This window comes from Boeremia exigua, assembly GCF_020726555.1.
Source record: "Boeremia exigua strain MPI-SDFR-AT-0100 chromosome Unknown C7974scaffold_14, whole genome shotgun sequence".
Taxonomy (NCBI): Eukaryota; Fungi; Ascomycota; class Dothideomycetes; order Pleosporales; family Didymellaceae; genus Boeremia; species Boeremia exigua.
In genome coordinates, this window is record NW_025763531.1 from 119302 (window position 1) to 144624 (window position 25323).

At 50.0% G+C, this 25323-nt stretch overlaps 9 protein-coding genes across 9 annotated transcripts; 3 read left to right on the forward strand and 6 right to left on the reverse strand.

Annotated features, from left to right (window-relative positions):
* Nucleotides 1-353: 353 nt before the first annotated feature.
* On the reverse strand, nt 354-1532 carry C7974DRAFT_322309 (uncharacterized protein; the record flags this gene model as incomplete). The annotated part of the gene is made up of 1 exon (XM_046138855.1): nt 354-1532. The coding sequence occupies one exon, from the start codon at nt 1530-1532 to the stop codon at nt 354-356; it is 1179 nt and encodes a 392-aa protein (XP_045991670.1).
* Nucleotides 1533-6168: 4636 nt separating this feature from the next.
* On the reverse strand, nt 6169-8158 carry C7974DRAFT_74737 (NADH dehydrogenase). The gene is made up of 2 exons (XM_046147209.1): nt 7341-8158; nt 6169-7290 (listed from the first exon to the last, which is right to left on the reverse strand). Exons 1-2 carry the CDS (start codon nt 7894-7896, stop codon nt 6251-6253), a joined length of 1596 nt encoding a protein of 531 aa, XP_045991671.1. The 5' UTR covers nt 7897-8158; the 3' UTR covers nt 6169-6250.
* A 2060-nt stretch (nt 8159-10218) lies between these two features.
* On the forward strand, nt 10219-10664 carry C7974DRAFT_437616 (uncharacterized protein; the record flags this gene model as incomplete). Its single annotated transcript, XM_046145203.1, has 3 exons — nt 10219-10318; nt 10358-10470; nt 10530-10664. The coding sequence occupies 3 exons, from the start codon at nt 10219-10221 to the stop codon at nt 10662-10664; spliced, it is 348 nt and encodes a 115-aa protein (XP_045991672.1).
* A 1558-nt stretch (nt 10665-12222) lies between these two features.
* On the reverse strand, nt 12223-14077 carry C7974DRAFT_368753 (glycoside hydrolase superfamily; the record flags this gene model as incomplete). The annotated part of the gene is made up of 2 exons (XM_046139911.1): nt 13646-14077; nt 12223-13595 (listed from the first exon to the last, which is right to left on the reverse strand). The coding sequence occupies exons 1-2, from the start codon at nt 13980-13982 to the stop codon at nt 12223-12225; spliced, it is 1710 nt and encodes a 569-aa protein (XP_045991673.1). The 5' UTR covers nt 13983-14077.
* Nucleotides 14078-14774: 697 nt separating this feature from the next.
* Nucleotides 14775-16889, forward strand: C7974DRAFT_444441 (general substrate transporter; the record flags this gene model as incomplete). The annotated part of the gene is made up of 7 exons (XM_046145500.1): nt 14775-14801; nt 14854-14897; nt 14951-15031; nt 15078-15388; nt 15438-15562; nt 15612-16452; nt 16687-16889. The coding sequence occupies 7 exons, from the start codon at nt 14775-14777 to the stop codon at nt 16887-16889; spliced, it is 1632 nt and encodes a 543-aa protein (XP_045991674.1).
* Nucleotides 16890-17192: 303 nt separating this feature from the next.
* C7974DRAFT_322280 (uncharacterized protein) lies at nt 17193-18539 on the forward strand (the record flags this gene model as incomplete). The annotated part of the gene is made up of 2 exons (XM_046138852.1): nt 17193-18307; nt 18332-18539. Coding segments are annotated over 2 exons (1323 nt in total), but the record flags the coding sequence as incomplete, so codon positions are not given.
* Nucleotides 18540-20594: 2055 nt separating this feature from the next.
* C7974DRAFT_418100 (uncharacterized protein) lies at nt 20595-20945 on the reverse strand (the record flags this gene model as incomplete). Its single annotated transcript, XM_046144131.1, has 1 exon — nt 20595-20945. One exon carries the CDS (start codon nt 20943-20945, stop codon nt 20595-20597), a length of 351 nt encoding a protein of 116 aa, XP_045991676.1.
* Nucleotides 20946-21091: 146 nt separating this feature from the next.
* On the reverse strand, nt 21092-21268 carry C7974DRAFT_290663 (uncharacterized protein; the record flags this gene model as incomplete). The annotated part of the gene is made up of 1 exon (XM_046137644.1): nt 21092-21268. A coding segment is annotated over one exon (177 nt), but the record flags the coding sequence as incomplete, so codon positions are not given.
* Nucleotides 21269-23304: 2036 nt separating this feature from the next.
* C7974DRAFT_437619 (carbohydrate esterase family 8 protein) lies at nt 23305-24640 on the reverse strand (the record flags this gene model as incomplete). Its single annotated transcript, XM_046145204.1, has 7 exons — nt 23305-23440; nt 23498-23646; nt 23705-23796; nt 23860-23907; nt 23965-24052; nt 24148-24304; nt 24348-24640. 7 exons carry the CDS (start codon nt 24638-24640, stop codon nt 23305-23307), a joined length of 963 nt encoding a protein of 320 aa, XP_045991678.1.
* Nucleotides 24641-25323: the final 683 nt, after the last annotated feature.

A 25323-nucleotide genomic window follows, 5' to 3' on the forward strand; every position in this document is an offset into this window, starting at 1 on the left:
GAACTTCTCTGAGCCGCGCCAGCATAATCGAACCTTAAGTTATATCGATGAGCCGCTCCCATTTCTGAGGTTACCGGATCAGGTCGTCTACTGGTCCAGATGCGCTCGTCATCACTGCAAGCGCAACGTACAAGCTCGAGGTCTGGACTGCAAGCGTACGCGCCGGGTCAGCAAGCACGTCACAATAAAAAATAGAGGTAGAGTAAGATTACCTCTACTATACATTAACTACCATCTAGGTTAGCGTTAATTAGTTAGATCTTTGTATTAGAAACATTATATTGGGTTAGGAAACCCCCCTGATGGCCGATAGACGTTTCTAAGTGACGGTCTACTAGACCTCAGATCTTAAACTAGGCAGGGTAGGTTGGAATATCTACGACTCCGTTCGCCACAAAGTTATAGCATGACTCGGAACAACCAATGTTACCACCATTTGTTAAAAGAAGCTTCGCCACTCCGTTCGCAGCGCTGCTAGCAGGGGTACTGATGATACGAAGCTCACGAGAATAGGCTGGCCATTGGCCAACATCGATAGGTCTCCAGCCATTTGGATCCAAAGCATCAGTGTTGACGAAAATCTCCTCGCGGCTATTACCGTTGGCGATGAAGATTCCACTGTTGCCGTTCGTTCCTGGTTCTGGGGTCCAGATGACAAAGGGGCTCCCGTTCGGGTTCAGCTGGCCGTCGTTCGGGATGATTGGCTGTAGACCAGCGGACCCGAAAGTAAGGGGATCATCGGAGACCTTGTAGTAGACTGGGCAGCCTCCCGCAATTGGGCCACCGCAGAACTCGAAGGTCATTACGTACTTCTTAGACACAGGGCTGTATGCTACAGTTGCCATTCCGGGTCGGACTTCAGGATCTGCCTGAGCAACATCGTCGACTTCATTACTCCAGTTACGTAGATCTGTTGTGGTCTTATGGGATAGCTTCTGGTTGTGTTTGGGATCGACTTGAGTGGAATAGTAGCAAACCAGCACACCCTCATGAATCATTAGAAATGGCTCCCAGACTGCCTTGTTTCCCCGATCAATGGTTTCGGGTCCTGGCCCGTAAACGATGTGACTAACAAATTCCCAATCCGCCCCTTGGTTAGTGCTGGCGTACAATTCAATGTATGCCGCCGAGAGGTTTCGGGGCGTGGAGACTCCGGCATGTAGGATTGTACCCTTTGGGAAGTTTCCTAACGCTTGTGGAAGTTCGTACATGAATGGCTGGTACCAATTACCCCAGCCATTGACTTGGTCGTCAACTCTGGAGAAGGGCTGAAATGAAGCTCCACCATCAGTGGATTTGTAGACCGGGAAGTACGTCAATTCGGCACTTGGATCGTAATCCTCCCATGAAAGTAACAAGGATTGGTCCGAAAGTTGTAGGGTGCGGCCGTACACAGTCCGCCAGGAAGTGGCTTCCTGAGATGGGTAAAAGACACCGTTGTCGTTGAAGTTCGTCCACGGCTGTGGAGCAGCCCGTCCCGTTCGAATTGCCAATGGTTTGGCAATAAGAAGAGAAGCAAGAACTGCTTGCATAATATTGGCGACAGTCATGATAGGGTACAAGGTTATGTTTCGGAAACACTGGAACTAGTAACAATGGCGCAGTTCTCAAGCAAGTCAATGCTGGATGGAGTGGAATGAGATGGGAATTCAAGCAGATAGATGCTCCCTTTATATACGAGTACCGGGCAGCCATAGTGACCGACGTATACGGGTCTAGGTTTCAAGCGTCGGTATTTTCCCGTGGGAATCCCTTTGAAATTGCGGCACATGTACGCTACCGGTGGAGTCTGGCTTGGCCATACACTAAGGCTCGAGCATTCGAGTTGCGGGGTACGTCGACAACTGCAGGTCCCCTCCGTGTCAGTATCCAATCATATCTCATTTTATCCAGGCCTTCGTACAAAAAGTGCATTCAGACAAATCTGGCTGCCCATGCAACAGTGATTGGCCGCGACCGCCATTATGGTGGCGTAGATTAGGAAAGTTATTTGTCCTTAGACAAAGCTTGGACCGGTGAACCGGCCAATGAGGAATCCGCATTCCCGAGAACAATGAAGATCCCTATTGTAGCCACGTGAGGACACAATCGCACATGAGTACGTTATGTCATAATGTAGTGGTTGTAAGCTGAGACTATCAACTGTACGTGTTTATGAGTACTGCGGCAGTTCTGGTTAGAGGGCGAGGCTTGTTCCCGAAACAGTCACTCTGCCTATTTGCTAGCCCTGTTGCGATGTTACTGTCCAGCTACCTGCAGCTACTATATATTGACTGTGTGTAACGTGAGCATTAGCTTTGGTACTCTGCCTCGGCAGCCGTTCCCTGCGTTTCTACGGTCATTCGTTTGACGATATGTTCAGTGCGTTACGATAGTATGATGCGGGCGGGTACAACTTACATTGTCACCCCGTATATTTTCGGTCTTCGGGTATAATTTTCGCCCTCCCACATCTGTAGCTTCATTTTGCAATGTGCAACGGTGTTCTTATGACCCTTGTCGCTGGATCCTTCTGCTGCCTTAGGAGGGGCGTTTGCCCTTTTTCCTCAGCACAACGCCTAAGCCATCGGCCGTTGAGATTGCTGATGAGAAGATCATCTGGGGTGAAAACCCGCGACGGTCAAGGTCTAAGATCCACTGAATAAGGGACTGCTCTTTAACAGGGCTGAGCTTTTGGTTGACATGCGTTGCCTCGTGTTTAGGGAGGATACCTTGAAGGCGCGTCTGAAGAGTTGATCGTGGGACATTGTAAGCCCTTGCAAGGGCACGGAGGGACTGAGAAGGTCTATTCTGAAAAGATACAATAGTAAGGTTTAATCTGCCTTCTTGAGAAGGCTGTACAGGTTGTTGGTGTGGTATCATGGTTGATGAGATGAGACGCGTTGAGCGCGTTTTAGTGGGGTGGCCAGGATACCGATGTGGCCAGCTTACTGATAGAACACGTTAGTTATCTTCTCTATATTAGTAAGCTGAGATAAATATCCTCGCTTATCTAGCTTTAGTATGTGCTAGACAATTACTTCCTTCTCTATACTAGCTAGCTTAGTTATATTAGGTTTGCAGTTGTGTTGTAAAGAGGTTCTAGCAAGTTACGTGCCTAGAGTGCTTCAAAATATCTAGTATATTGCTGCAGCGCGTTACACGCTAAGCGTCGCGTATTGTTAGATAGCCTAGAGATCAAGCTGTATACTAGCTTTATTAAAAGACCTTTTTAGGTTGCTGCGTTAAGGCATTATGAGTTAAAGAAAAATTGTTGTGGTCTTGGCAAAAGTGGCCAGCTCGCTTGGGTGGCCAGCTTGCTTGTGGAGTATGTTATAGTGTAGTAGTAATCCATTACTTGCGAGAAAGATACGCTACTTGTACTTTGGTGGAAGCTTGACGTTGCGGCCACGTGTTGTGGTTTTGTGCTCAGGCGATGGGGGCAGCGCCTGAGCAACAGCATCACTAATATCACCCACCGTACTGCAATTCTGCTTCTTGTTTGGCTGAGCAGCTTGTGAAGCTTTTCTCTTGCCTTTTTAGGATAATTGTAGAGCTCTTGTAGTGTTACCGTTCTGTGTTTGACGCTCACGTTCAGCCTTACGTTCAGCTGTTTTTGGGCCTTCTTAGCCTTCTCCTCCCTCCGCTCCTCAGCCGCTGCCTTACGCTCGGCGCGTCTCTCCTCCTTTAGCTTCTCTTGATACAGTCGTGATACCCGTTTCGCCTCCTTCGTCTCAACTTTCTGAAGCTCTTCTTGTTGTTGTTCCTCCACGTCAACCTTGTTGCGTCGGCGGCCTTCCCTAAATGATCGTGGAGTACAGGCCATCGCTTCACCGTGATACTCCTGGTGTTGCTGAACATTGAGAGCTTTGCTCTTCTTCTTCTTCTTCTTCTTCTTCTTCTTCTTCTTCTTCTTCTTCTTCTTCTTCTTCTTCTTCTTCTTCTTCTTCTTCTTCTTCTTCTTCTTCTTCTTCTTCTTCTTCTTCTTCTTCTTCTTCTTCTTCTGTTGCTGCTGCTTCTTTCTAGTCCCAACAGCGTCCCGAAGACCTATATTCTCATGTTGAAGAAGCTCAGATGTTGTTCTCAGTTGAGTGCAGGCGTCCGCAGCTGAGCGGAGGGACGCAGGGACCGCACAAGGATTTGTCCAGAACGGCGCCTCTACCTTAGCGTACACAGTCGACCAACAGTCAGAGTTAACCAACAATTGCTCAGAGGCCTACATACCGTGCACAAGGGTGTGCTGCACGCGACCCCCAAAACACACATATTTCCTCAACACCGTAACTCAACAACGCCATGTCGTTAAAGGACGCCCTCGAGAATGCAGACGCAGCAGATGCAGCCGGTGAACTTTCGTACCGGGAAGTTGCTAATATACATGGTGTTGAGCGCTCAACAATGTCGCGGCACCATCGCGGCGTGACGCGCACCATGCAGGAGAAGATAATCGCGCAGCAACTACTCACTCCCCTAGAGAAGCTGGAGCTTGTAAGTTAGATAGATCCACTTACATTGCAACACCTGCCGCTTAAAGGCGAAATGTTCGCGGATTCCGCGTCTACGATAGCCAAGAGAGCCGTCTCTGATGACTGGGTGTCCGATTCCTCACGCGTCAGTCAGATGCACTCACATCACGATAGAACTCTGCCATGGCCTCTAATCGCCACGCTGCTTGTTCTCACAATGAGTACAGCAAGTATCTCGACATGTTAGAGTTTAAAATAAGCGAGATGAATATAGAGGCGCTTATGGGCAGCAATTGCAAACAAATAACGCTTATAGCTTGTGTTGGGGCTTCTGGAAAAACCCTTCTACCTACCTTCATATGCTCTGCCGAATCTAAGAACGTCCAGGAAGCGTGGGTACGTGATGTAGATAAGAAAAAACACCACATCTATGTTACTACGACTGCCTCTGGATGGTCAGATAATGGCGCAGGCCTTGGCTGGTTGCAGCAGGTGTTTGGTGTCAACACCAAGCACACAGCTCGGAGAAAGTGGTGGCTTCTTATCGTTGACGGTCGTGGCAGCCACCTCAGTAGGGTTTTTCTGATTTATCGCCATCTTAACAGGGTCCTTGTGGCGATGATTCTCCCACAAAGTACGTACACGCTAGAGACGCTCGATGTGGTGCTGTTTAGGCCTCTATCGGCAGCATACTCTAACAAGCTCACACAACACTTCCACAGCAGCAAGGGATAGTGCCAGTTAAGAAAATCGACTTCTTCCTTCTATCCTGGGACGCTTGACTCGTGTCACTAGCGAAAAGCTCATACTTGAAGCCTTTGAGGCAACAGGTATTCACCCGCTAAGTCGCGACAAAATTCTTCACCGATTCAAGCCAGCAACACCTGAGGCCTTACACTAGCCAGCAACGCCTCCACAGTAGCTAGAAAGCACATAGTGCTGCCAAATTATCGCTCAATTCGACTGTGTTGTGAAGGATTCGACTCTGCCTGAAGTCAAAACCCTGGGGCGAACTATCCACCACTTAGCTACCCAAAATGAACTACTCTACTACGAGAACAAGGGTCTTATTGAGACTCTACAGACTAAGAATAAGCAAAATCGCAAGAGCAAGGCACTCGATTTGAACAAACATGAGCTGGACTGCTGGGGTGGAGCGTAGTGGCACTCTCCTCGACAGTTCGGTGAAGCGCGCACTCGTGAGAGGATAATGAAAGAGCAACATGCTGATGAGCTAAAAAGGCAACAACGAGAGAGTTGAAGAAGGCTTATAAGTTCTACAAAGGTAAGTAAGCTGAAGAAAAGCGTATAAGAGCTGCAGAGGATAAGAAGGTGCGTGATAGGAAGAGGGCTCAAATCGGCGTAAAGAGCAAAGACGTAAGGATAAAGAAGCTTGCGACGCTCGAAAAGCTCTACAATTATCCCAGAGAGGCAATCATAAAGCTTCAGAAGCTCCAGCAAGGCCTTAGAAGAAGCAGCGTAGTGGTACAGCTGTGCGTTGTCGTGTTGTTGTTGCAAATCCACCTCGTGAACCTTGCACCCATGCAACATTCCATAGTTAGTTTATATGGAGCAACTTTGTTGTATAGTCATGAGGCCGGGGGATCGTCGTCTTGGCCAATGTTACGCTCACTGAGTTGAGACGGTTGATCGTCAGAAACAATGCAACCCAGGAAAGTGCGGGGCAAAAGCGAGAACGTCTCCGCAGATGTGGCATCCTAACCCCGCAATGCGCACCTAACATCGTGTAGGCCTGTATGCTAAGCTTATGGTATCGGTCACATGTAGGCCGCGCGCAGACCACATCACCCACGCACGCTCTCGAGCGCTTCGCCAAGAAAAGCTCTTCGTTCCAAAGAGACGGCGTTTTCGTGTTGTTTGGTGAGAGGGGCCTCTTTCGCGCTAACATCGTCGCTCTTCTCTTCCAGAGGAAGCCCGTATTCTAGCAAGAACCTTACGATCCACCGGTCAACCGCATAGGTCTTTGCTGCGGAAGAGCGAAGACAAGCGTCCTGGAAAACAAACAAACGCTTCTTCATATGCTCCACGCAAGGCCAGTATCGGGTCAAATCTTCCAAGGCTTGGAAGTTGAGCGTGAGTTGCATTCGAGCGGTCTCCACTTCGACATCGTCTCCGAGGAGCAATATGTGCAAGAGAACTGAGGATGAAACAATCAACATGTGGGCGACGGTCAAGTACACGACATGACAGTCATCGAACTGTCGAGCGTTGTGAAGGAGTCGACTGATTGCCAGACCGTGAAAGCTGCACCTGCTCGCGTACGCTATAGTCTGATCAGTAGGCTCGCGATCTGGTTCGAGATATTGGAAGTAGAGTAGCGTCGAATAGTGATGGTAGCCAAGATGAAGTGCGACAAAAGTACCACCTTGTCCATTCTCCCTATGCTTCTCAAGATTTTCGTCACTCATGACCATATGCTGGGGTAGTGAGCGTTGCCAAGTCAGCAAACGATCGGCAATTTCTTCTACCTGCTGATCGATCACGGAGCTGGCCACACTATCCCGAACGAGAGTGAGATTGACATCCTGAATGGAGGTCAAGATATCGGCCAGGGTGGTCTTGTATGTCCAGATGCCTGTGCTGCGCTGTGTGAGTGCAACGTCGTTTGATAAACGAAGGCTTTGAAAAACGACTTCGTCTATGGGTAGGTCAACGGTAGGATTCGATCGGATTAGCTCGCGCGGCAAGCCAAGGCTAGGTGGACACCATCTGTCCGCCATGAAGAGAGACCACCACACACGCGACTTCGTCTCCCGCACGATGGAAGTGTCGTTCCGGTCCCTTTGGTGGAGTCCTAGAACATATGCCATGCGATTGGCGATACCTACACCGCGTTAATAGGAGCTTGAACATCAATACGTCCGATACACGTACCGAAATACAGAGCCTCCAATCTGTTATTTTGCTCTGCTGCATAGCTGTTGGCCAAAAGAATGCACGTTTGTATATTTGCGACCGAGATATCCTCAAGCTGTTGGGCGAGCAAACATTTCGATCTTGTCATAAAGGTAGAGACAAGGTCTCGTTGACTTGCTGTTGCAGCAAATCGGCAGCCAAGAGCGCAGATCGCGGTAGATAGGCTTTCAGGTAAGGCGCCATTGTTGACTGCTTTCCACAGGGACTGCTCATGAAAGAGGCTGTGAGGTCGATCGTGGATGTAACGAAAATACAATCGAATGAACCCACTGGTCTCAGTGGCCAAAGGAGCTTCATCGTTGTAGTTCACGAAGGGCCCTTGTTCTGATGGAGCCGGTTGTAGCTTAGGCACCGTCCATGGTACCGGCAGATTAGACCTCGGCTTGATCCAGGGCTTTGAACACCTGTCCTTCCGGCCTTGACAGGCAAGACAGGCTGCTTGTGGATCTGCGAGATTCCGCAAGCACTTTCTTTTGCTACTCCTGCATTGAAGGCAGGCTGTTGCCGGCTTCATTGCGCGTTGGACTGGTCCAGGTAGCGCGAGTCTCTGAACACGGGCGTAAGCGAATGCTGTGGTCGGCAGGGGAATTGTTGCGTGACGAACTACACAATCACCTGACGCGCCACCTCAGTACTGACTGCCTACGACACGGTCATGTTTATCAGTTGTGAGGGTGAAGTATGGTCAATCGGATTCCATAGGTAGATAAGCTGAGTCGCGCCTGCTACAGGAGTTTCGGATCAGCTATTTGATGGTCGAGTCGCGACGATAAATTATGGGTTGTTAACGAAAAATCATTTACACTCCGTGACTTAGGATTAGCTGTGCAGTTCATATACTGCCTGCGTATCTTAGTCAACGCTAAGATTTAGCGCCCTCATTGGAAAATAATAACCTTTACATTGAGTGCACCTTTTGATATAAGAGTAGAGGGGTTTGCTTTTAATAAAACTTTTCTCACTTACTAACATATATTTGCAGTAGAAATCTTATAATTGTCTAACTCGGTCTCACTCTTTTAGGGTTGATTGGCTGCTAATACTTCTGTCACGGGGTGTAAAAGGTCTTTCGTTAACGACTATATCGTGTCCGCCGGGTCCATGCACGCCTTGGGTCTGTGCACGAATTCGGCACATTGTCAACAACACCAAAGTGATCCTCTACAACAACGTACAGTAATAACTATGTAGTAAACATTGATTTTGAGTATCTATAGACCCGTCCGACGATGTTCCAAGCTTCAACTAATATTTTTGAGTTACGACGCGGCCGCTGCGGGTGGTATAAGTGCGAGGTGCAGGTGCAGGCACCTCCTCTACAACACCACGCCGCGCACGCGCAGGACGGCTCTGTTTGTAAGGGCTTTTAAAGGTGCTTTCTGTGATATCTTTTGCTCACCCGGTTGGTGCAATTGTACAAGTTTAGCAGCGTCGCGCTCTTGTTTCCTGCGTTGTTTCTCAGCGTCCTCCTCTGCGCGTCTCTTCTGCGATACCTCAAGGCGCTCCTTGTACGCTTTTGAGCGCGCTTCCTGCTGTAACTTGTTCTTAAAAGCAGTAGAAGCTCGCTGTTCCTTTCTGCGATGTTTGGCAATTGTCTCCTCTAGTTGTTGTTGCTCATTTTGACGTACGCGGAGTCGGGCGTCGCGTACTTTGCGAGGCGAGTAAAGCGTGGCGTTAGACTTGTATCTCTTCTGTCGCTCTAGGTTGAGAGTTTACCGGTGCTTCTTTGAGGGATTTTGCTCCATGATCACACTGCGGAAGCCTTTGTTTTCAGCCGTAACTATTGTGTTATGAGTAGCCAAATGGTGGAGGATCCACCGCAGTTGCCTTGCCTCCTCTGAGTCCTGTTCACCCACGACGAACTTGTACGATCGGTTAATCGAGCGCCAATCGTCTCCCTCTATGGGTGGAGGAGTACTCGGCTCGCGCTGCTGCTGCCTCGCTCAAATCGTTGAAGGATCACGCTCGGGTCTTGCGGGAAAATGCCTGTGTTGACGAAAGAGCTGACTACAAGCTCGCCTCGAAAAGTAGCAACCCAGACCTTGTGAACCATTCTGAAGAACTCGCACTTTGGTACTCCGAGCAAGCCTTGGCTGCTGTGAAGGTGTTCAGTGACGGCAGTGCTGTACTCAGAAGCCAGAGGCCCAAAGCACACTATGTCGAGCAGCTGGAGCACATGCGTAGCGTGTGGAGGGAAGATTTGGAGCAGAATTCGATGACGATCGCAGTACTTGGTGGGATTCATAGTTATATGGGAGCCATGGCCATCAACAATGAGCAATCGCCAATGATTGAACGCTTTGCACTTGGTGTGGCGGTTGAACAGCTGCTCCAGCCACGCCAATCCTACTGCGTCATTTGTCCAGCCAGAGAGTGTTGCAGTAACAGATACCGAGTGTTTTATTGGCTCGATATCCTCTACCCAGCTGCTTTGTACAGTGTTGTCGGCGCCAGTAAATATGAGGTCTGGCGGCAAAGCACTCCCATCAGTGCAAACGCTTGCCAAAAGTGTCACCCACTCTCTGTTACCATCCTGCAGTGACTGTAAGCTCTTCTTCTTCTCATAAGATGCCTTAGAAAGCACACGTTTGCTCCTGCCAATGAGACCAATGGCGAAGTCTTTCTCGTCCATATTGTACGTATTCTTCGGCAGTATGTTATAACGTTTGGTGATAGAGTACGGAGGAGCATTTCAGAAGTCTCCCCCCCCCCCCCCTGGTCAGCGCACGGGGTAGTGTCAGGGGTGAATCGGCCCGGGTTTCTTATGACGTGTCCTCTCCGCTTTCTCTCTTCTTCCTTCTTTATCCCCTCTATCTACTTCTATCTACAATTTACTATGCCAGTCTTTGATCGTGCAACTCGTGCTCTAATTATAGCCTATAAGGCTGATGGGAAGACAAATCAAGAGACAACTCTGTTGACTGGTGTTGAGAAGCGTACAATCAACTCAATCTACGCACGAGCGATTGAGTGAGGCTTTGATCCTGCTGTCAGACCTATTCGACTAGAGAACAAGCACGTTCAAGATGGAGTGCGATCTGGGAGGTCTTCAAAACAGCAAGAGGCCTTTGAGAAGGTTGTAAACCTTGTGAGACGGGACTGTTATGGCAGAGAGAAGGGCTGTGCTGATATTGCTGGTGATCTTAGTCAAGTTGGCCTAGATATCTCAGCCTCTACAGTGTGGAGAGTACTCAGAAAAGCAGGCTACAAGAAGGCAAAACCAACAAGGAAACCTGGGTTGACGAAACAGATGAGGAAAGAGAGGCTAGCTTGGTGTCTTGAGCATAAAGATTGGACTATTGAGGATTGGAAGAACGTTATCTGGACTAATGAGACTGTTGTAGTACTCCTTCATCGACGTGGAGGATACAGAGTCTTGAGAAAGGTAGATGAGGCTGTTGTCAAGAGCTGTATTCGGGAGATATGGAAAGGATACTCTGAGTTTATGTTTTGGGGTTGCTTCACATGTGAGAAGAAAGGTCTTTGTCACTGCTGGACACCTGAGACAAAGCAAGAGAAGGAAGAGGCTACAAGGAAGATTGATGAGTTAAACCAAGAGATAGAGCCTTTAATGAAAGAGAGATGGGAGCTTACAACAGGCTTGGTCTACGTACAAAGCCTGGCAAGAAACCTCAATGGACATGGAATCAAAAGAATGGCAAGCTATCACGAGGCAAAGGCTCAGGTATAGACTGGTGGCGCTACCAGTCAATTATTATGAAGCCAAAGCTGATTCCTTTTGCAAAAGAGTGCATGAAAGAGAGGCCTAGTACACTAGTTCAGGAGGACAAAGCACCTGCTCATAACCACTATACACAAAGCGTGGTGTATAGCCAAGAGCACATAGCACAGCTACTTTGGTGTGGTAATCCACCAGATCTGAATGCTATTGAACCTTGCTGGTTCTGGGTGAAGAGATATACAACAAAGAAATGAGCACCAAAGAGTAGAGCTCAGTCAATTCGGGTATGGAAACAGTGTTGGGATGAGCTACCTCAAGAGAAAATTCAGAGCTGGATTGAGCGTATCCCAGTCCATATCTAGAAGATTATTGAGTTAGATGGAGGTAATGAGTACAAGGAGGGCAGAGATGTACGTAAGACTGATTAGGTTCGACTGAATCTATCGGGCCTACTACCCCTGACATTACCCCGTGCGCTGACCAGGGGGGGGGGGGGGGAGACTTTTGAAATGCTCCTCCGTACAGTACGTTGAAATATTGCTTGTACTTATCCTCTGATGAGGCGTAGTGGCGATGTTTATCCATGGTGCGGCTCCATTTGTAGAGGAGCGTGTCTGAATTTCGGTTGAGGAAGTCAGACACCCAGGTGTCTCCAACGCTATCGTGAGCAAGTTCAGACTCGAAATTTTGTACCATTTGCCTAGTAGGAAGTAGATGACGGTCTCCAAGTTCCTCTATATATTCACAGAGCTCCAACTCTTGTTGTGGGTTGAGTTTGCGGTGTTTGATATCAGCGTCTGCACGCGCGATGGTTATGCCTCTGTCCCTCCGCGACACCGTCGAATGCGCCACGCCACACTGATCAGCAAATTCCTGGTACGAAGATGATCCGTCTTAGCTGGCTGCGCGTGCGTTTTAACGGTTCCAGAAACAGACAACATTTGGTAGACCTGTGTTGAGGATTTTGGGATGTTTTGGTGATCGCGTGCACAGACCCGAGGCGTGCATGTACCCGGCGGACACGGTAGCGTCAGCCACCCTTTTTTCCCATCCCCTGTCCTCATACATGCATTTGGTCATTCTTCATTTATGTATCATATCCATTATGTGATTGCTTGACAAGATTGCATGCTTTCAGGCACCTCCACTTACACGAGGTCAGAACTCGTAAATCTCGATCTCCGCAATGGCAGAGCGTGCAGGAATAGTGATGCAGATTGGGAACGTCCCGGGGTCTGGCTGCTGGTTCGGCATAATTGCAAGCTGTCCACTCCTCGTCTCGTCACCATTGAGCGTTCTTCCGTTCACTAATACTCCGGTCTGAGGATCGTGCACCTTCTCGAGAAAGGAGAGGAAACCTGTGAATGAAGAGCCCTGCCTCATTGAAGCAAAACTGACCTGGAAGCCCTCGCCCACAAGCAGAAACTTTGATTCCTCGAGTCGAATGACCAGACCAAATCCTGGTCCAGGCTGACCGAAAACGAACGAGCGCTCGACGGTTACTTCCCAGCCGCCCATCCGCACAATGTGCCGATCGCCCTCTTTTCCACCCTCGTCGAGCTTGTCAAACCAAAAACCGAAAGTATCTTGATTCATCTTCCGGGCTGCAGTCAGATGTGATGCGACGTGGCCCAGCAGGGCGAAGTGCCTTCGCCAAGGGTTCTGTTGAGGATTCAAGGAGTCGATGGCGAATGGTGATGCGCCTAAGGCATGGTACGTAGCGTAGGCACTCCATATACGACGTGCACCATAATCATCCCTCCTCTGTTCTGGAATGAAGAGCGGCTGGCCCGTATGGCGATATTTCGAGCAGACTGCGTTGTAGTCGTTCAGATACAAGTCCGGTGCGATGAAGTCCAGCGAGGGAGCGAAATGGTGCCACACATCGAGCACATTGACAACGCCGCCACCGGACGGGTAGTCACCGGGTTGTCCACCACCGCCAACAACGATGGGCTGCGTCTTGTCGGCGTCTTCATCGGCATAATTTTGCCACACATTGGTAAACAGCGGCAGCTCGTATTCTGCCTTCCCTGCTTTTGCAACCCTCTCAACATACAGAGCGTAGTGGTAAGCCATAAACAATTCGTCTGTTGCATTTGTTGCACCGAATACCTCCACCCACGATGCTGAACCGACCTTCAGTAACGGCAGTTCTTGACGAAAGAACTGCAGATTTTGCTTGAACGATTCATGCAGATGTGACCATCCCGTACGGATCATCTCAATTAATGCAGCTGGGACGGCTGCTTGGAAGCGAGCTTCGGCGTCAGCCGACACGTCCCGCGAGCCTCCAAGTAGGCCAACCTCGTTTTCCACTTGTACCATGAGTACGGTCGAATGGTTACTGTCAACGTTTCGGAGGTGCTGCATCAAAGCTTTGAAGGCTGCACTGTCGGCTTTGACGACCTCGTCATGAATGATCGAGAGAACATCGGTTGTTTGAGGAACGTCGGTCCCGGAGGACAACATCATGCGAGGGAACCTGGCAGGGTCTGTCTTGACCCAACGTGGGGCATAGTTCGACTTCCCTGTAGTTGTTGATCAGTAGATATTCCTTCGATGTTCTGCAGGGTCTGACCATTCTTGAATGCACCAAACCACAGAAGCACGAGACGAAAACCACGCTGCCTTGCATCGCGGATGCCTTGATCAAGACGCTTGAAATCTAAGATTCCTTCTGCTGGCTCGATGTCTTCCCAAGACACGTTGGCAAGCACCGTGTTGACATTTGAGTCTTTCAAGACAGGCCAGATGTTCTTCATGAATTCTGGACAACTGAAGGAAGAATTGTGGAGCTCCGCTGGAAGCATCAAAAACGGCTTCCCATTGACTATCAGGTTGTGACCTTTGGCAACTTGCTGGATGTAAGGGGTCTGACGCCCATTCATGGTATTGTAAGGGTTGACCTCCCCCATTTTTTGTTAACCATTGGTCGCGTAGGTCGGATGGAATAGAGTGCGATTGAAGTGTCATTGTCCGAAATTAGGATCCCGAGACTTGGGAAGAAGGCTAGAGGCAGGGATATGACTGACTGAGGACCTCCAGAAGCATCTCAAATCACCGAACTTCAGGCGGAGCAACACCACGTTTCCACACTCGGGGTGCCCGAGCGCGTCTCCGTCACGCTGAGGACGAGCCCGGCATTCGCGTCCCTCGATTGGCTTGTAGGCCGGATCGGAAGCAATCTTCCTTGAGATTGACGATCAGGCTAATCAGCATGCACCCCGGATCTCAGAGGGTAGTGCGTTCACGCTAACGGTGCATGCGTCGACAATTCCTCCGACAATTCGGCTTAACAGCCAATCGCAGCCCCTGAACACCGATCAATACAACCCCTCATGATCTTCTGCTGCCACGCAAATTTTGAACTAGCCTTCCCCGCAACGGGATTACAGAGTAGGGAACTCAGTTCTGAGCTAACGAGGCTGCAGCTCCGGTCAGGCACCTTCAATTCTGGCCGTGGCGCTGACCTTGTCCGCATCAAGCTTCTCTTCCAGAAACTTTGCAATCAGCCGTCGTTTCCACTCCAGTGAGCCCCTCGAACACAAGAGCGACAAGTGTCGGCCAATGTGAATGTGAGTGAAACTATCAGCGAGGTATAAATCCGCGTCAGTACCTGCCTATAAGGGCATCAGCTTGTCGATCAACATAATATCTTTTCACATCCTACCATCAACTCAACATCTTGAATATCTTGACTGGCCAAGATGGCAGTTCCTCCCAAGTGGTACCAGGTGGGTGTCACTGACGACTGTTATTGTAGAGCATCACTAACGGCACATCCAGTTCCTAGTTGGTGTCTTCGCATCGCTTGGTTCTTTCAACTATGGGTATGCGAGATTGCGCACAACCTCCACGGCACCGTTTTACTAATGCGCAACAGTTATGATCTCGGTGTCATTGGGGGCAGTGTAGCTGCCCCGTCTTTCAGTGGTTATTTCAACAACCCGAATGCCGATCAGGTGTATGTGTGAAAACTCAAAGCGAGTGTAGTATGCTGACACTTGCAGGGGCGCGGTGGTGTCTCTCTTCACTGGAGGAGGTTTCTTTGGTGCACTGGCAGCTGGACCAGCCGCTGATCGCGTCGGTCGTAGGATTGCTATCGTCATCGGCGCTGTTTGCTTTATACTAGGAGGTATCCTCCAGGCGGTTGCGCAGAACCTCTCTTTCTTGTATTCTGGTCGCGCTATTGCTGGTTTTGGAGTTGGGTTCTTGGTTATGATTGTTCCACTCTACCAGGCTGAGATTTCACATCCGTCAATTCGCGGTCGGGTTACTGGTTTGCAACAGCTCATGCTCGGTATCGGCGCGGTAGTCGCGAGTAAGCTTCACTCTCGCAAGGATTCCACTCAGTTACTGACGTTCTACAGCATGGCTCACGCATGGCACAAACACTAATCTCGACGATATCGATAACAACCAATGGCGCATTCCCCTCAGTATCCAGGTCGTTCCCGCCGGTGTTCTAGGCGCCCTAATTCTCTTCTTCCCAGAGGTAAGATTTCGCTCAAGTCTTTCCTCAATCTGCTAACAAACATCGACAGTCTCCCCGATGGCTGATAGACCACGGCCGTCGCGAAGAAGGCCTCAAAACACTTGCACGCCTGCACTCAAATGGCATCCTTGACGATCCATGGGTGCAAGAGGAATTCAATCAGATTGAGCAAGCTATCGAACACGAACACACTGTCGCCGCTAAGGGTTACAAAGACCTCTTTACTGATAAGAGCAGCTTCCGCCGTTTGTTCCTCGTCTGCGCCATCCAGGCCTCTGTACAGATGACTGGTGTATCAGCAATCCAGTACTACACACCTGAGATCTACAAAGGCCTGAACATTGGCACTAGCGATGCGCTGAAGTACCAGGGCGTTAGTAACGTGCTCTCTGTTGTTGCACAGGCCTGCACTGTCGCGCTAATTGATCGCATTGGCCGCCGCTGGCCGCTTATTATTGGTAACGTGGTGAACGGGATCTGCTGGATCATCGTTGCAGCTTCGATCGCGTCGTTCCCCACGGCCAGTCCCTCTCTCCAGCATTCCCTTGGCTGGGTTTTCATTACGATCAACTGGCTATACCAGATCTCGTTCAGCTTCACCTGCGGACCTCTATCCTGGATCATTCCCGCTGAGGTGTTTGACACTAAAACGCGCTCGAAGGGCGTCTCTATTGGTGTCATGACTTCCTTCGCTTTTAACACACTTATTGGCCAGATCACACCTATTGCAATGAATAGCGTTGGTTGGCGCTACTTTCTAACATTTGTTGTCTGCAACTTCACTAATGCTGTCTTTTTCTGGGCTACCCTGCCAGAGACCGCCAAGAGACCGCTTGAGGAAATGAACGCATTGTTTAGTGGCAACAAGTGGTTCGTTGCTATGGGTCGCGGTAGGATCTCGCTCAGCCATACTGGTGCCGCTATTGTTGGCAAGGAGGCGTTGGACGAAGAGAAGGAAAACTACACCAACACCACCACTGAGATTGTCTGATGAAGTCACAATTACGAGCGGATCCAGTAGAGTTGCCGCGGCCACACCCTATCCTAGGGTGGTAACGACTTCGTGCTCTAGAGATACATGTCCAATCAAATCTAACCCTGATTGCTGCTCTTTCCCTCGACAGAGAAGACGGAGCTGGTTGTGAACGTCTGGGACACGCTAGAGCGATGGATAAATGAGAGACTCGAGGCCGGTCTACACCAGGTCTCGATTCCATGCGGTATCGAAGGCGGCACACAGCCTATGCGCTATTCAGCAGCTTTCATTCTAATAGCAAACCAAAGCGCTCGACTGGTCCCATCGGTCTCTTACTGTCGGACGATCTAGCGGCTAAGTATTAGGATATGATAGCGCAGGAGTACCAGCAACGCCGTATTGCTATTGTGCATTAGAAGTAGGGCTTCAAGACATGGCTCTGGGAGACCTCTAGCTGTTTATAGTTAGATTGCTCTTGAACCTGCCACTCAATATACTGCACTGACATAATGAAGTCCTTTGCTCTTCTTAGATTAGATTGGAACAAGAACAAAACGATCGATTTACACAGAAGGCTGTCGATCTTTTTCTACTATTATCAGCACTGCGTCCCATCCCGTCACGAGGCGAGCTACTCCTAGTGCAGGATAGTACTTCGTGTTCTGGGTGCACGCCACCACCCGCGCCCGGTTCGAGGAAGCGTACAGAGACATCGCAGACCGGCTGCAGCTGCCAGGGAGGAGCGAGCCGAAGGCGAACGTGCTGCGGCTGGTCAGCGAATGGCTGCGGGACGAGACCGACGGACGATGGGTGATGGTTGTAGATAACGTGGATGACGCAGAGACCTTCTTCCGGTCGCGGAAGCGTCAGCGAGACGAGGCTGACGCCGGCGTGCAGATATCGCTGGCCACATATCTACCGCAGAGCTGCAACGGGGCGATACTGATCACGTCACAGAGCAAAGACGCAGCAACTAGACTAGTGGGAGGCCACAACAAGGTCAAAGAGGTGCTGGCGATGAACGAGGATGAAGGCCTGCAGCTGCTTCGCAACAAGCTGCGTGATCCGCCAATCGAGGAGAGCGCAGTGGAGCTACTGCACGCGCTAGACTGCATACCTCTCGCCGTTACCCAGGCAGCTGCGTACATTAACAGGCGCACGCGCATGACGGTTGCGGGCTATCTCAAAGATTTTCAAAGGAACCGAATGAAGCGAGAGAGCCTGCTCAACTGGGACGCGGGCGAGCCGCGTCGTGACACGAGCGCGTCGAACTCGGTGGTGACGATGTGGCAGATGTCGTTCGAGCAGATCCGGCAGGAGCGGTGGTCGGCGGCGGAGCTGCTGTCGCTGATGAGCTTCTTCAACCCGCAGGGGATACCCGAGTCGACGCTGCGGAGACACAGTAGAGATGCAGCAGGAGCAGCTAGTGAAGAGGACAGGGAAGACGAGGAAGAGGCTAACAGTGCTTTCGATGAGGACCTGGACACCCTGCAGGCGTACTCACTGGTGTCAATGACTGCAGACAACGACGCATGCGAGATGCACGCTCTTGTGCAGTTCTGCACGCGAGTCTGGCTGTCGTCGTTCAGCAATGGAGAGCAGTGGGAGCAAAGGTTTGTGGCGCTGACAGCGCAAGAGCTGCCCAGCAGGGAGTATGAGAACCGGGCAAAGTGCCAGAAGCTGCTTCCGCACGTGAAGCCGCTGTCTGCCAGCAAGCCGGCTGGTGAAGAGCCGTTGAAGGCATGGGCGCAGGTGCTGACGAACGCGGCGTGATATCTGTGGAAGTAAGGGAGCTGCAGCATTGCGCAACGGATAGCAGCAAAGGCGCTTGCTGCTAGGGAGAGCGTTTTGGGTCTCGACGATAGACAGACACGGACTACTGCGACAATACTAGCGCTGGTGCTGCAGGATCAGGGCAAGTACGAGGAGGCAGAGAAGCTCAACCGGCAAGCGCTAGAAGGGCGCAAGAACGAGCTGGGAGAGCGGCACCCGACACGCTGACGTCTGCCTACTGCCTCGCCTATCTTTTACACACGCTGCGTCGGTACACAGAAGCAGCAGAGCTACAAGGCATCAGCTTAGCACTGCAAATCGCTCAAGAGTATGCGAGTCGAAACGGCTCGAGACAAAACGTCGCCATATACACAGACAACCAAGCCGCCATCTGGTCCATCGCCACAAGGAAGGACGATCAGGCGCCTACATCCTCGCGGACATTACATGCCAGGTCCAGGAACTCCAGGACACAGGACGGACAGTGACCGTCCGATGGATACCAGCCCATGTGGGCATACCTGGAGTCGAGGTCGTCGACAAAGCGGCCAAGGAAGCCACCAAATGGAGAGAAGACGATCGCAGAAGCTTACCGGCAGACGCGCCTCCCATGCTGTTCACTATACAGTCGACAGGGAAAAGATGGTGCAAGACACACGCAGAGCGGGCATGGATAGCGAAGTGGCGCAAAGACACCAAAGGCCGAGCAACATACAGACACACGCCCACACCTACCAAGAAGGTTCTTCAGCTCCATGAGGGGCGATCCAAGCGGGAGAGCGCGCTGCTGATACAGCTGCGCACCGAGAAGATTGGATTCAACGACTTCCTCTTCGCCCGAAGAGTGCCAGACGTCACCAGCCTGCGCTGCGATTGCGTAGCAAGATGACAGACAGTCGCACACATCCTCCTCCACTGCAGCAAACGCAGGGATCTCCGGAACCGCATCTTCGCCAACCTGTCCGGACGAGACAACATCCGGACCATCCTAGGCACCCCACAGCTAGCCACCAAAGCCACCGAGTATATAGACCAGACGCAGATCCTTGGGCAAAATGGGGATCGCGAGCGCGAAGACGACAGCTGAGCGCTGGGGGAAGACTGAAGGTATAACAGACGCAGAACACGAGGCATCCGTGCCTCTACGAGCCTAAAAATACAGTGTTCAATTAGTAGAGTCAGTATCTAGATGAGCTGGCAGGCAAATGTAGATAGTGATGAGAGGAAAACGGCAGGTCGACGGGACAGATGGTTCCTTTCGAGAAATACTACAAAGCGCTCTTTCTTGATAGGTGCCGCATCATCAAGGGCAGAGAGAGCCTAGATCTCAGATCAATACTTCGTCTTAACAACAGAGAAAGGAGCAAGATCCAGAGGCTGAAGCACGTGTGAGGCGTAAGGGGGAAGGTAGAGAGGCTATATCTTGTTCTCCCGGCAGGTCCACATGAAATTGATAGGGATATAAGAGCCGTGGCAGCTGCAGTCGCGCGCGACGAGTGTACTATTGAAGAGCCATCTAACGATATTCGACTTGCTATTATAATGGCAAGGGATCGGAGCGAAGAAAAGAAGCGGCGGCAGCAGAAGGTGTCACCAACGTCTTCAAACTCCAGCCTTAAGAGTCTTACAAGAGCGATACTAGTTGGTTATCTAGCTCAGTTAAGAGCGCCTCAGCAGTTTCAACACTACGCTGCAGAGCCTGTTACTAGGCGCAAGATGAGGATATGGGTAGACTTTGACTGTACTTGCGCGCACCTTTATCAGCACACGTCTAATTTCTCCTAATACTAGCTTAGTGCTATGCCACAGCACAAGGAAGAGATTTAAGGGATCTATCAGAGCGTTTTTAAGGATAGTGGCTACGATATGAACATGCTTATAGACGTTAAAGATAGGATGACAATTGATGTGTAGGTAGATTACTTTAAGCAGACCCCAGCTATGCTGTCACATCTTCGGAGAAAGGTACACGATTGGATGAAGGACTACGCCGGCTTGACCCTAGAGAACATACAGCGAGCAAATAGGTTGTTGAACGGAGAGGTTAGAGCAGAGATTGAGGCAGAGACTCCAGCGCTCAGAGCGTTTCATAGAGTACTCCAGCTCAACAGAGCAGCTAATAGGACCCCACCCATACTTGCGATCGCCTGTATGCTTATTGCAGGTGCTCTTGTTAATAGTAATAAGCTGTTCTGCTGTATAGCTCTGCTGTAGTCTTGCCTGGAAGACGCGGCGGAGAGTGTTATTCTGCTCTGCTGCCTTTTTTGTTGCAATTTTGCGACTCTACTTCATCTTCTGCAGCTCCTGATAGACTAGTCCTATGCTTACAGGTATGTTGAACTCGTCCAATAACCAGTCCTTCATCTCTTCTAAGTACGCCTGTGGCCTGCCATCAAGATACTCACGAAGGCGGTGCCTGTGGATATCTCGAAGCGTTGTTGGCCGGCCAACCTTCACAGTAGCTGGCGCGTACGGCTGACCCCATTGGCTCAAATTAAGCCTCTTTCTACGCGTACAGTTGGGTGTTACACCAGTCTGGCGATAGATCTGTGTGTCGTTGACTCCAGCATCTATGCGGTCAAGTACTGCCTGCAGAGTCGTTGGAGCTAGCTTATGGCCAGTAGGACGGGCCATTGTGACAGCCGAAACACCAGAAGTGAGTCGCAATGGGCAATTATAAGGCTTTAAGAGTAGCTACACAGCGTGGTTGTTCTTAATTCTCAGAATCACGATTTTACTATAGTAGAACGTCTATGCGCAAGAACACCCCGCAAGTCACGGGGTGCGCTTGGTCTTTCGTAAACAACCCATATCGCGTTTGGTTGGCGACCTTTGAGGCGCTCCTGAAGCGATGATCTAGTGACTCCGTACGCCCTGGCAGCCTTCCGTTGACTTGTAGAAACACCAGAATTAAGATCACAGATAGCTGATTGTATAGCAGCTTCACGGGCGTCCATTTTGAGCAGGTTGTGTTGAAAATATCATGACTTCAAAGACTGTGACGCGTTTTGGTGGGGTGGCCGATCACTACCGGTATATGTGGCCGAACACTATACAGTATGGCCGAGCTTATACCAACCAACCAACCAACCATCATGATTTTGTGCACCAATCTTTTGACGCGTAGTAACTCCACCACCATAAATCCAATTAGTGAGGCAATTGCAGCAATTAAATCGCTAGGTCCAGATGAACAATTTACGTATCAAGAATATGCGGAAAAGTATGGCTGCAATTCAAGGACTTTGGCGCGGAGACACCAAGGTAAACAGGGCACTGTCACGGAGAAGAACACCGCGCAGCAACGTCTGTGTCCACAACAAGAGGAGGAGCTTGTAACTTATATTATAGGGCTTACTGAACGTCGCCTTCCTCCTACACGCCAAATGATAGCAAATCTTGCACTTGGGATAGGCAAAATTGAGGTTTCTGAGACATGGGTTACCCGCTTTATCCACCGACACCGCGGCCTCCTTCTCAACCGATGGACCGCCCTTATGACTGCCAATCGCCACGCTGCTGATATCTATGAAAAGTACAGCGAGTACTTCGATACCATAACCCAAAAAATAGAAGAGTGGAACGTTGCGCCAGAGAACAGTTACAATATGGATGAGAAGGGCTTCATGGCTGGGGGGTCATAGGCAGGCAGAAAAGGGTGTTCAGTAAGGCTTCATATTAGCGTAAGCACGCTCGGCAGTCATCCCACGATGGTAGTCGTGAGTGGATTACCCTTATAGCTTGTATTTGTGCCGATGGGACAGCTCTCCCATCTGGCCTGATATTTGCTGCCGAATTCAAGAACATCCAGAATACCTGGGTGAGTAACGTGGATAGGCTGAAGCATTCCGTCCATACTGCTGTCTCTCCCTCTGATTGGTCCAACGACGACGCTGGCCTTGGGTGGCTTGAGCAGGTGTTCAATCGCAGTACACTGCGCAAGGCACATGGCCAATGGCGCTTGCTTATATTGGACGGCCACAGCTCGCACATAATAATGAACTTTATCAAGTATTGCATCAAACATCGCATGCTATTGGCCATATATCCACCTCACAGCACTCACACACTCCAGGTGTTGGACGTTGTGTGTTTCTTTCCATTGGCTACAAACATACTCAAACACCTCAGTAATCACCTCTATGCGAGCCAAGATCTCACTCCATTCCAAAAGGGAGATTTTTTCAACGTATCTTGGCCTGCCTGGGTGGATACATTCACTCCAGAGCTTGTGCGGAGTGCCTTTGAAGCCACTGGGTTGGTGCCGTTAGACCGGCACAGAATCCTTGATAGGTTCACCAAATCTGAGCGGGAAGGAGAGGCAGCAACCTCGTTGGCTACAGCTAGCAATTGGCGTACAGTTGACAGAGTTTTGCAAGCTCCAGTGAAGGACTCTGATACACCAGAGTCGTGAAGCCTGTGTGCAGCTCTCCACTCGCTACACACACAGAATGAGGTGCTCAAAATAGAGAGAGATGGCCTACAAGTTGCTCTCAACAACGAGAGGACTAAGCTGAAGAAAGGCAAGCCCTTGCCACTTGTTCAGCGCAATGAGACTCAGGCGCGTACATAATGGTGGTCCTCTCGTGCTCTTGAGAGTGCAAGGAAGCTCCAGGACAGATTTGACAAGGAGGAGCGTGATAAGGAGCTCCAAAAAACAACAAGGCTTATTTATTGTTATTAGAAAAATAACTTAAGAGCTTATTAATGCCGAAGTTGTGTACGCCCTAGCATAATGTGCCGAGCCGTGATTAGGAGCGGTCTCGTGTAGGTTGACAACGTGGAAGCTAAGTTCCTTCGATTGCAGTAGACTGTAGGAAAAATGGCGCTATATTTTACGCTTCATAAACTCGTCTTCTTAGGCGTTCATTAACAGATCGTGGATACGACGTCATCCTAACAATCGTACTACCAAACTCTACTTCACATAGCATAAGCTTTATCTCATTCTTTAGACCCTGAACATCTTTTCTCCTCCCCAGATCCAATTCACCTAGTAAGACTTGTCATACCAACCATCATTGTCCGGCCAAAGTCGTGCTTTAGAAACAGCAGTGTTAGCGGCTGTAAAGTACAATCGTTTGGAAGTTTCAGCGCCCGCTCCGGTGTTTTGGAACTCCATAAACACACTAGATATGTTAGTCTTGACTTCTCATCCAGGATGGAGGTGGACGTGAGGGCCTTACGGGGTGGCGCCGTCCGCCATTGGGGCGTAACCAGAAGGGTGGACGACATCGGTCAGTGTGGAGTACTGATAGATAACCCGAGCAAGCGGTCTCCACGGCCGACCCAAGAAAACACCCCCTTTAACATTGGCACCAGGAGCTGCGGTGACCTTTAAGGTCGTTAGTGGAACCCGGACCCTTGAGTCTTTGAGTTGTGGAACTACGTACCGTGCTGTGATCAACAACGTACCATGCTGTATCGTTCTCGAAGCTGCGAGAACTGGCAGTTACGTAGCCACCCCTACTGGAAGCAATGGTACCTTTTAAAACAGTAGTTGTTAGACCAAGCATAGATGGTGACGGGCAGAATATTGGAAACCCACACTCTCCAAACCACGCAGCTGCGTCGCCGAAAATATAGTCTACAGCGCCTACTTCTGTGTCAAAACGGTTTCTTTTCATCGAAACTTGCTTGCTTGCTTGCTAACCTTCGATATAGCAGTTGGAGTAGTACTGGTAGCCAGACTTGGCGTAGAGAGTGTCCTGAAAGCTTTTGAAGGAGCAGCCATAGTAGCCCTGTCACATGCCATTACCCGTCAGAGCAACCGCCTATTTCCAAGCTCTTAGTAGGCGCTTTCTTAGCGTTGGAGCAAGTTTTGCGCTATAATGACCTGACCGGCCGTCCCATAGCTGTTTTCAACATTTACATTATATAGACCGAAGTCAGCACTCCTGACGTTCAACGTGGAGCTAGCATCTAAACTGCCAGCATCATACGAGCCAAGCTTGTTCGTAATGGTGACAGTGTTCGACTTGTAGTCTGCAATGCTGTATCGGGTTAGCTTGGCCGACAGAGAGACTGACTGCTTACTTAATAGTGTATCCGTAAATCTTTAACCCACTAGTCCTGGTCGACAGATGCTCTTCATATGTTCCGCCGTAGATGAAGATACAGCCAGATGTTTTGACAGCAGCGAGCGCAGATTCAATCGTGGAGTACTCGCCTGAGGCGGTAGTCGCTTTCCTGACCACAAGACATCCATTGGGCGCAATTGTACGTCCAAACGCACGTTCCAAAAGCTGAGACGGTGCACCTAGAACTCGGAAGGACAGTAAAAGAAGCAGCGTTAGCGCTTGTACAGCATGACCATATAGTCCTGTCATGATGCCCCAGATGCTGTGGCTGTGTCTGTTCTAGAATGAAGCGTCGGTAATGTAGAAGAATTGTCGGAGAAGTAATAATGACTCTGGGTACTAGTGTGTCATGTCAGAAGGCTGAGCATATTGTTTCTTTTATATTCACCTTTGTACCTGACTTGCATACACTGACGAGGCAAAGCTTCACTTCGTATGCCCCTTCTTATCCGGTACATGTATGCAAGCAGCGCAAAGGTTGCTTCCGGAGCACGATGGATTGGAGTGATTTGTGGAAATTGTATTCGCGAGAAATGACCCCCATTTTTGCCTTCCGAAGTCCTTCTCAAGGTAGGACACAATATAGTTCTAGCCTGAAGGTAACAAACTAGGATATTTAGAGCTTAGTTTGAAGAGACTTCGGCAACTTGCTTCCGCTGTGACTGCACTGACCCCGCACTCCGGCTGAACACGATCCTGGAGACTGTAAGGAAGCTCTCCAGCGGTTGATTGCTCTAAAACGGTTTCCGCCTGACGCTAATTTAAGCTCGGTGTTATTGCTTAGCTGCACACATGACACCAGGAGTTGAAATCCTTGCTATGCTTCCCTGCACTAGGGTCGAACAATCACTCAGGCCTCTTTGCTTCGAAAATGACACTGCACACTGTTGATCTGTTCTCAATGGTGGATCTTTGGGGTCCATCAACATATG